Source organism: Musca autumnalis, unplaced genomic scaffold (assembly GCF_047663935.1).
Source record: "Musca autumnalis isolate F117 unplaced genomic scaffold, ASM4766393v1 scaffold_3, whole genome shotgun sequence".
NCBI classification, from domain to species: Eukaryota; Metazoa; Arthropoda; class Insecta; order Diptera; family Muscidae; genus Musca; species Musca autumnalis.
In genome coordinates, this window is record NW_027411866.1 from 15,045,101 (window position 1) to 15,056,391 (window position 11,291).

General features: G+C 33.5%; 1 protein-coding gene across 1 annotated transcript; it reads left to right on the plus strand.

The window, feature by feature from the left end:
• The first annotated feature begins 164 nt into the window (after positions 1-164).
• Positions 165-3,048, plus strand: Smox (Smad on X protein). Its single transcript, XM_073976820.1, has 3 exons — positions 165-594; positions 722-1,765; positions 1,983-3,048. The coding sequence occupies exons 2-3, from the start codon at positions 902-904 to the stop codon at positions 2,571-2,573; spliced, it is 1,455 nt and encodes a 484-aa protein (XP_073832921.1). The 5' UTR covers positions 165-594; positions 722-901; the 3' UTR covers positions 2,574-3,048.
• Positions 3,049-11,291: the final 8,243 nt, after the last annotated feature.

The window sequence follows — 11,291 nt, forward strand, 5'->3', positions numbered from 1 at the left end:
GTTCTGCAATTTTGCTTTATTGCAATATTCGTATGAAACAAACATATCGTTTTATTTTACATTTTCTTTTATCTTCATGTCAAAATTTCAGTGAAGTTACTCTCAACAATTTGCGTGCTGTCAAATATCTAGCATCATTTCGTGTGTTTCGATCTATAGATCCATCTGGGTTTCCTTCATGTTTCGATCTGTAGATCCATCAATCCTTCAGTGTTGTATTTATGTTAGAAGCGACAAAATTATTTTTATTTTTCATTTCTGTTCGGAGATAAATTCTTTAATTTATTAGAAATTTTTGCTGGAAAAAATATGATAGTGGTACAAGAATTATAAACAAAATACACGTGAATTTGAATTTACTGAAATTGAAGTGAAAAAGAAGTGGAAAGATTGAAAAAATATAAAGAATATTCTGTGGTGCGATTGATTTTAGTGAAGAAGTCGTCTCGGTCAAAAGGCAGACAGAATTGAGAGGGGGCTAACAGACAAAGGAGGGAGAGAAGAGAGCGAGATATAAGAAAAATACGAAATAAGAATAACAAGCAAAACATACCTAATAAGAGGCAGAACAACAAGCAAGCAAAAAAACTACTAGTAAGTTGCCAATTGGGAAATGTAACTAATTGGAATTTGACCTAACACCTAAAGTTGAAAATAATAGATAATATAAAAACAAATTATGCTTATTTTAATGATGATTTTTGGTTTACTTTTCCTTTAGCTGGATGCTTTTAATGTGAAAAATTTTGAGTTCAATAACAACAATTTCATCAAGTGCAATATTGTCAAAGGACAAACAAAAACAAAACAAAAAAACGCTGCCAACTGCTTGCAAAAGTAGTACTGAAAAAAAAAAAAATAAACAAACCAAAACAAAATTAACCTCACCGGTTAACGTGAAATGTTGCCATTTACACCACAAGTCGTTAAACGTTTATTGGCATTAAAAAAGTGTAACGAAGATAGCGTCGAAGGCAAGTGGTCAGAAAAGGCTGTAAAAAATCTAGTTAAAAAAATCAAAAAGAATTCCTCATTAGAAGAACTTGAACGTGCCATATCAACACAAAATCCCAATACAAGGTGTGTCACTGTACCGCGCAGCAAACCCACTGCCTCGGGTGAAAACCTACGCAAGGGTTTGCCGCATGTTATCTATTGTCGCTTGTGGCGTTGGCCCGATCTACAATCACAAAATGAACTAAAAGCTTTGGATCACTGTGAATATGCATTTCATTTGCGCAAGGATGATATTTGTATAAATCCATATCATTACAAGAAATTGGAATTGTCCATATTAGTGCCGAAATCATTGCCAACACCACCGGATAGTATTGTCGACTATCCGCTCGATAATCATACACATCAAATACCAAATAATACGGAATATAATGCAGCAACTATACGCAGTGCATCACTGAGTCCACCACAATACATGGATATAGGTAGGAATAATCCACAACAGCATATATATCATCAGCAAGATCCACGTTCGCCGAGTAACTTTTTTACGGGTAATATGAGTGGAGCTACAGCTCAACAGCAGCAGCAACAACAAATGACAACAAATAATTTGCCACCCGGCTCTTGTAATATGGACTCACAGTCCAGTGTTTTGAGTGTGGGTAGTAATAGTATGCCAAATACTGGTACACCGCCACCTGGATATATGAGTGAAGATGGTGATCCCGTTGATCCGAATGATAATATGAATATGACACGTTTAACACCGCCCGTGGAATCGGCACCGGTTATGTATCATGAACCAGTAAGTATGGAGATGATCGATTTCAATCAAGTGGTATGCATTATGACAACACTCTTTCATTTATACAATTTGTTTACATGTTTATGAGCATTCCTAAAAATTAGTAGATTCTTGCAGTTTTGGAATAGACCAATAGTTTCATTATTCGACATTAAAATCTGAACTAATTTATGCCTCTTATCTAATCTCTTTCCTTTTCTTCCTTACTTTCCCACAGGCATTTTGGTGTTCCATATCCTATTATGAATTGAATACACGTGTGGGAGAAACATTTCATGCTTCACAACCGTCCATTACCGTGGATGGCTTTACTGATCCCTCCAATTCGGAACGTTTCTGTTTGGGTTTATTATCAAATGTCAATCGCAACGAAGTTGTGGAGCAAACACGTCGACACATTGGCAAGGGAGTGCGTCTCTACTACATTGGCGGTGAGGTGTTTGCTGAATGTCTAAGTGATTCTTCAATCTTTGTACAATCGCCAAATTGTAATCAACGCTATGGTTGGCATCCGGCTACCGTATGTAAAATTCCGCCTGGTTGTAATTTGAAAATTTTCAATAATCAAGAATTTGCTGCCTTATTATCGCAATCGGTATCACAAGGTTTTGAGGCAGTCTATCAATTAACACGTATGTGTACTATACGTATGTCATTTGTTAAGGGTTGGGGAGCCGAGTATCGTCGTCAGACAGTAACCTCAACACCATGTTGGATTGAGTTGCATTTGAACGGTCCATTACAGTGGTTAGATCGGGTACTAACACAAATGGGTTCACCACGCATGCCATGTAGTTCCATGTCTTAAAAACAATACTTTTAAGACATTTGATTTTAGTCTATATTTCATTTTTGAGTAATATATAATTTTTTTCTTTCTTTCATTTACTTTTTTGCTTTCAAAAAAAAAAAAACTAAATTTAAGCAAATCATGCACGAGTAGTTTGTATACTTATGTATTAAGTAATGTTGTATTTTTTAACACTAGTTTGTATGATGATGATAATTGATCTTAATTAATATGTTGTCGTATCTTTCTTCTTCTATCTTCTTTTATGCTTGCGTTTGTTCCTTATTTTTATTAATATAGTTTTTTTTGTTTTTGATCATATAAAATGTGACAAAAATTATATATATTGTTGAGCACCTAACCCATTTAGTATGTTGGTTAATAGTTTGTGTGTATGTATGTGTAATTGTAGTGGATATATCGAATTGTTTACAGATTACTAAAGTTGTTTAGTAAAAAATGAATTAAAATTATTAGCTACAAAAAAGAAAAACCATTTTGGAAAATGTAGTTCTTGACAAACGTTTGGAATAGTTTACATTAATTTATAATAATTTGCAAACTCCTCAAAATTAAATTTTTTTATCTTTAGAAAGCCACTAAAACATTTAAACGTCAAACCCAACAATTATGGGGCTCAAGTTTATTTTAGGGACACCATAATAATTGCGGTTAAATTTTGTTTAAGAGTTAGGCCTTGTTGTCCTGATAACAATGATATATATCTTTCATAGGGGGAAGTTTATATTTCCCGAAATATGTGCCCTGGAGGTTTTGAACAAATTTTGAAGAATTCAATTAAGTTAACTTTTGGAAGCGCCATCTCAATTGCCACACAATTTACATAGGAGCTAGATCATTATGTATTGTTTAGCTTTATACATATCTTTTGTGGCGTAAGCCCATATTTCCCTTGATAGGGGTATGTGAGATTTAATTTTTAATTTTAGGGGCACCATTCGAATTGTCATGAAATTTCTTTCAATTGATATGTATATTTGTTGGGCGAAGTCAAGAGAAATGGACTTTCAAAAAAAAAAAAAAAAAAAAAAAAAAAAAATAAAAACTCAGTTGAGGTCTTGTATATAATAGATGACCTCAGTTAAGGTCTTCTATAGAATAGATGACCTCAGTTGAGGTCTTCTATAGAATAGATGACCTTAGCTAAGGTCTTCTATAGAATAGATGACCTCAGCTAAGGTCTTCTATAGAATAGATGACCTCAGTTGAGGTCTTCTATAGAATAGATGACCTCAGTTGAGGTCTTCTATAGAATAGATGACCTCGGTTGAGTTTTTCTATAGAATAGATGACCTCAGTTGAGGTCTTCTATACAATAGTGGACATCAGTTGAGGTCTCCTATGGAATATATGACCTCAGTTGAGGTCTTCTATAGAATAGAGGACATCAGTTGAGGTCTTCTATATAATAGATGACCTCAGTTGAGGTCTTCTATAGAATAGGGGACATCGGTTGAGTTTTTCTATAGAATAAAGGAACTCAGTTGAGGTATTCAATAGAATAGATGACCTCAGTTGAGGTCTTCTATAGAATAGATGACCTCAGTTGAAGTCTTCTATAGAATAGGGGACATCAGTTGAGGTCTTCTATAGAATAGATGACCCCAGTTGAGGTCTTCTTTACAATAGATGACCCCAGTTGAGGTCTTCTATACAATAGATGACCTCAGTTGAGGTCTTCTATACAATAGATGACCTCAGTTGAGGTCTTCTATACAATAGATGACCTCAGTTGAGGTCTTCTATACAATAGATGACCTCAGTTGAGGTCTTCTATGGAATAGATGACCTCAGTTAAGGTTTTCTATAGAACAGATGACCTCAGTTGAGGTCCTCTATAGAACAGATGACCTCAGTTGAGGTCTTCTATAGAGTAGGGGACATCGGTTGAGTTTTTCTATAGGATAGATGACCTCAGTTGAGGTCTTCTATAGAATAGATGACCTCAGGTGAGGTCTTATATAGAATAGATGACCTCAGGTGAGGTCTTCTATAGAATATGGGACATTAGTTGAGGTTTTCTATAGAATAGATGACCTCAGTTGAGGTCTTCTATTGAATAGATGACCTCAGTTGAGGTCTTCTATGGAATAAATGACATCAGTTGAGGTCTTCTATAGAATAGATGACCTCAGTTGAGGTCTTCTATAGAATAGATGACCTCAGTTGAAGTCTTCTATAGAAAAAATGACCTCAGTTGAGGTCTTCTATAGAAAAAATGACCTCAGTTGAGGTCTTCTATAGAAAAAATGACCTCAGTTGAGGTCTTCTATAGAATAGATGACCTCAGTTGAGGTCTTCTATAGAATAGATGACCTCAGTTGAGGTCTTCTATAGAATAGATGACCTCAGTTGAGGTCTTCTATAGAATAGGGAACATCAGTTGAGGTCTTTTATAGAATAGATGACCTATGATGAGGTCTTCTATTGAATAGATGACCTCAGTTGAGGTCTTCTATTGAATAGATGACCTCAGTTGAGGTCTTCTATTGAATAGATGACCTCAGTTGAGGTCTCCTATAGAATAGATGACCTCAGTTGAGGTCTTCTATAGAATAGATGACCTCAGTTGAGGTCTTCTATAGAATAGATGACCTCAGTTGAGGTCTTCTATAGAGTAGATGACCTCAGTTGAGGTCTTCTATAGAATAGGGGGCATCAGTTGAGGTCTTCTATAGAATAGGGGACATCAGTTGAGGTCTTCTATAGAATAGATGACCTCAGTTGAGGTATTCTATAGAATAGGGAACATCAGTTGAGGTCTTCCATTGAATAGATGACCTCAGTTGAGGTCTTCTATTGAATAGATGACCTCAGTTGAGGTCTTCTATTGAATAGATGACCTCAGTTGAGGTCTTCTATTGAATAGATGACCTCAGTTGAGGTCTTCTATTGAATAGATGACCTCAGTTGAGGTCTTCTATTGAATAGATGACCTCAGTTGAGGTCTTCTATATAATAGATGACCTCAGTTGAGGTCTTCTATATAATAGATGACCTCAGTTGAGGTCTTCTATATAATAGATGACCTCAGTTGAGGTCTTCTATATAATAGATGACCTCAGTTGAGGTCTTCTATATAATAGATGACCTCAGTTGAGGTCTTCTATATAATAGATGACCTCAGTTGAGGTCTTCTATATAATATATGACCTCAGAAGAGGTCTTCTATATAATAGATGACCTCAGTTGAGGTCTTCTATTGAATAGATGATCTCAGTTGAGGTCTTCTATAGAATAGGGGACATCAATTGAGGTCTTCTATAGAATAGGGGACATCAATTGAGGTCTCTTCTATAGAATAGGGGACATCAGTTGAGATTTTCTATAGAATAGATGACCTCAGTTGAGGTCTTCTATAGAATAGATGACCTCAGTTGAGGTCTTCTATAGAATAGATGACCTCAGTTGAGGTCTTCTATAGAATAGATGACCTCAGTTGAGGTCTTCTATAGAATAGATGACCTCAGTTGAGGTCTTCTATAGAATAGATGACCTCAGTTGAGGTCTTCTATAGAATAGATGACCTCAGTTGAGGTCTTCTATAGAATAGATGACCACAGTTGAGGTCTTCTATAGAATAGATGACCTCAGTTGAGGTCTTCTATAGAATAGATGACCACAGTTGAGGTCTTCTATAGAATAGATGACCTCAGTTGAGGTCTTCTATAGAATAGATGACCACAGTTGAGGCCTTCTATAGAATAGATGACCACAGTTGAGGTCTTCTATAAAATAGATGACCACAGTTGAGGTCTTCTATAGAATAGATGACCACAGTTGAGGTCTTCTATAGAATAGATGACCACAGTTGAGGTCTTCTATAGAATAGATGACCACAGTTGAGGTCTTCTATAGAATAGATGACCACAGTTGAGGTCTTCTATAGAATAGATGACCACAGTTGAGGTCTTCTATAGAATAGGGGACATCGGTTGAGGTCTTCTATAGAATAGGGGACATCGGTTGAGTTTTTCTTTAGAATAGGGGACATCGGTTGAGTTTTTCTTTAGAATAGGGGACCTCAGTTGAGGTTTTCTATAGAATAGATGACCTCAGTTGAGGTCTTCTATAGAATAGATAACCTCAGTTGAGGTCTTCTATAGAATAGATGACCTCAGTTGAGGTCTTCTATAGAATAGATAACCTCAGTTGAGGTCTTCTATAGAATAGATGACCTCAGTTGAGGTCTTCTATAGAATAGATGACCTCAGTTGAGGTCTTCTATAGAATAGATGACCACAGTTGAGGTCTTCTATAGAATAGATGACCTCAGTTGAGGTCTTCTATAGAATAGATGACCACAGTTGAGGTCTTCTATTGAATAGATGACCTCAGTTGAGGTCTTCTATTGAATAGATGACCTCAGTTGAGGTCTTCTATTGAATAGATGACCTCAGTTGAGGTCTTCTATTGAATAGATGACCTCAGTTGAGGTCTTCTATTGAATAGATGACCTCAGTTGAGGTCTTCTATTGAATAGATGACCTCAGTTGAGGTCTTCTATTGAATAGATGACCTCAGTTGAGGTCTTCTATTGAATAGATGACCTCAGTTGAGGTCTTCTATTGAATCGATGACCTCAGTTGAGGTCTTCTATAGTATAGATGACCTCAGTTGAGGTCTTCTATAGTATAGATGACCTCAGTTGAGGTCTTCTATAGTATAGATGACCTCAGTTGAGGTCTTCTATAGTATAGATGACCTCAGTTGAGGTCTTCTATAGTATAGATGACCTCAGTTGAGGTCTTCTAAAGTATAGATGACCTCAGTTGAGGTCTTCTATAGTATAGATGACCTCAGTTGAGGTCTTCTATAGTATAGATGACCTCAGTTGAGGTCTTCTATAGTATAGATGACCTCAGTTGAGGTCTTCTATAGTATAGATGACCTCAGTTGAGGTCTTCTATAGTATAGATGACCTCAGTTGAGGTCTTCTATAGAATAGATGACCTCAGTTGAGGTCTTCTATAGAATAGATGACCTCAGTTGAAGTCTTCTATAGAATAGATGACCTCAGGTGAGGTGTTCTATAGAATAGATGACCTTAGTTGAGTTTTTCTATAGAATAGGGGGCCTCAGTTGAGTTTTTCTATAGAATAGATGACCTCAGTTGAGGTCTTCTATAGAATAGATGACCTCAGTTGAAGTCTTCTATAGAAAAAATGACCTCAGTTGAGGTCTTCTATAGAATAGATGACCTCAGTTGATGGAGCTCCTAAACTATACTTGAGCCAACATTTTGTTTAAATAAGGCTCAAAGCCTAGAACTCGAAAATAAAATATTTCAAAATTATCCAAAAAGTGTTAAATTTATAAAAAAAAAACGTAAAATAATAAAATTTGAACAAAAGTTTTTAAAACAATATTGAAAGTGATTGAAAAAAAATTAAATATTAAATATTTAAGAACAATTATTTGAAATATGGAAATTATATACATATAATATATACATATATTGGAACTTGAAGAATATTAGAGGATGAAAATAAAACAAACAAAACGTAAACACAAGAATCAGGTAAAACAAGAAAACAAAACGAGCAAGCAGACATACAAACGTAACCAATTTAAAAATATTAAATATATACTAAGAAACAATTTCTAAAAATATAAAATTATATTAGATCCTTCTGCACACAAAAAGAATGTTTTTATTTTTATTATAAGTGACATTTTTAATTATTATTATTACCCCCGCCCACTACCCCAAAAATTGTTATAAATTTAGCTTTATGAAAAATATGATTACTTATTTGAAATTTATACCATAAAATGGAAAATTTTTGTTTTGTTTTTTTTTTCTGTCACCACCCATCACCCAAAAATTTGTTAAGAAGAATCCATTTATATTTCATATATGATTATTTAATTGTTATTTTCTTTAAGAATTTATTTTATATAAAAAGATTTTATTTTTTCTGAATCATGACTACAAACAAAATTGTTAAAAAATTATACTATTTTCTTTATTAATAATAAAAAAAAACTACAAAATTATATTTGTTATATTTTTCAATTATTCAGCCCATTGTGTTTTCTATTTGATAGCCCTTATAAACTGATCTGATCATCAAAATGTCATATAAGAAAAAAAAAACATAAAATGTTCATTTATTTTTAAAAAACAATACAAACTATTAGCATTAAAAACAACATATTTTTAAAATGTTTTTATTCAAAGAAGAATTTTTTTTTTCTTTAAAATGTGTTATAAGTAAACTACTTACTATTTTTGTGCTTTATTAATGTGTAAATTTAAATTAAATTAAAAAAAAAAAATCCTTTAATATTTGAAAAACTAAAATGAAGAATTGACTGCAAAATTACACAATTTCAAAAAAAAATCATTTTATATTTGAAAAACCAAAATGAAGAATTGACTGCAAACCAATTCAAGTTTTTTTTTTTTTTTTTTTTTTGAAATGTAGCTGTTTTTTATTGAAACAATTGTAGCTTGAGATTAGGAGCATAATAGTATGAAAAATATTCAAGAGAAACTGCAAACAGCCTCTTAAATTTGAAATAAAAATGTGGACATTTGCTTTAGGACTATATACTGTTAACTAATTGGAATTTGGATATAGCGCCTCTGGACAAATTGTAGTTAAAGACTAGTAGAACAAAGGCTCCAAACAAAATTTGCGCAAAAAACATCATCTCGAGGCTAGATTCTAGACCATTAAAATTACCAAAATGTCGAGAAAAATATATGCCTATAATGAAGAAAATGTATATCATTTTATTTTAGGTTATATTTCACTAACCGATTAGAAATTTGCTTTCATGTCTTTGGCATAACTGTAGCTTAAGATTAGGAGAACAAAAGCTTTAAACAAACTTTTCTTGAAAAATCCGTCTAGATGCCCAAAGTCCAGAAAAATACATGTCCATAATGAAGAAAATGCATTGATATGCTTTGTTTTAGGTTATGTTGCATTAACTGAATGGAAATTTACTCTCCTCTCTTTGACATAATTGTAGCTTAGGATTAGCAGAACAAAAGCTTCAAACAAAATGTTACTGAAAAATTCCATCTAGACCTTCAAAATTGACAAAATATCGAAAATAACATATGACTCAATGAGGAAAATGTATGGCATTATGTTTCGTGGCTATATCTCGTTAGCCAATTGGAATTTTTATTTCCTCGCTTCGGCATCATTATAGCTTACAATTAGAAGAACAAATTTGCAAAACAATGTATACCGCAAAAATTTCAACTACACCCTTAAAATTAGCAAAATTTCCAAAGAAACATATAGCCATAATGAAGAAAAATCATTTAATTTTGTTTTTGGTTATATTTCATTAAACGATTAGAAATTTGCTTTCCTGTCTTTGGCAAAACTACAGCTTAGGATAAGGGGAACTAAAGCCTAGAACAAATTTTTCCTGAAAAACTTCAAATAAACCTTCAAACTATCCGAAATGTCGAGAGAAACATATGACTATGATGAAGAAAATGCAAAGCATTTGGTTTTTGGTTGTATTTTATTAACCGATAAGAAATTTGCTTTCCTGTCTTTGGCATTATTGTAGCTTAGGATTAGTATAACAAAAGCTGCAAACAAAATTTTTCTTAAAAACTGCAAATAGATCCTCAAAAATGACCAAAATGTCGAGAAAAATATATGCGTATAAATGAAGAAAATTCATGTCATTTTGTTTTTGATTATTTTTCATTGAACGATTAGAAATTCGCTTTCCTGTCTTTGACAAAACTCTAGCTTAGGATTAGGGGAACTAAAGCCTAGAAGAAAATTTTCCTGAAAAACTACAAATAAAGCCTCAAAATGTCCGAAATGTCGAGAGAAACATATGCCTGTGATGAAGAAAATGCATAGCATTTGGTTTTTGGTTGTATTTCATTAACCGATTAGAAATTTGCTTTCCTGTCTTTGGCATAATTGTAGCTTAGGATTAGTAGAACAAAAGCTGCAAACAACATTTTTCTTAAAAACTGCAAATAGATCCTCAAAAATTACCAAAATGTCAAGAAAAATATATGCGTATAAAAATGCATGTCCTTTTGTTTTTAATTATTTTTCATTGATCGATTAGAAATTCGCTTTTCTGTCTTTGACAAAACTGTAGCTTAGGATTAGGAGAACTAAAGTCTAGAACAAAATTTTCCTGAAAAACTTAAAATAGGCCCTCAAAAGTGTCCGAAATGTCGAGAAAAGCATATGCCTTCAATTGGAAAAAATGTGCAGCATAATATTTCATAGTCATATCTTGTTAACCAATTGGAATTTTTATTTCCTAAGTTTGACATGATTGTCGCTTAAAACTAGAAGAACAAAAAACAAAGTATACCGCTAAAGCTTTAACTATACCATTAAAAGTACCAAAACATTTAGAGCAAGAATTTGTTCCCTTCAAAGAAGAAAACGCATAGCATTATGTTTCATTGTTATATCTCGCTAACAAGTAAAAAAGTAACAGAGATATACCCTCAGCCTGTATATATTGAGGAATGGATCTATATTGACCATTATGAAAGTGGATCTCCAGCCACTATACATGGTGTCATAGGAAGATTTTACACCCTTCGGGATGTTTGCTCAAGAAGTATGGACTTACCCGTGAAAAAACGTTTACCATCGCAATTGAGGCAGCGAATGCAAGTTGCTTCAACAAAAATCAAAGTGATTCGATATGAGGTCTTAAAGTGAACTTTTCCGAAATTTTGTGTGGGAGGTACCGGATGGA

Excerpts from the sequence above, each read along its gene's own strand:
- Smox (XM_073976820.1), top strand. The coding sequence starts at position 902 with ATGTTGCCATTTACACCACAAGTCGTTAAACGTTTATTGGCATTAAAA. Across the intron at positions 1,766-1,982 it reads CGGTTATGTATCATGAACCA|GCATTTTGGTGTTCCATATC; the intron begins GTAAGTATGGAG and ends ACTTTCCCACAG.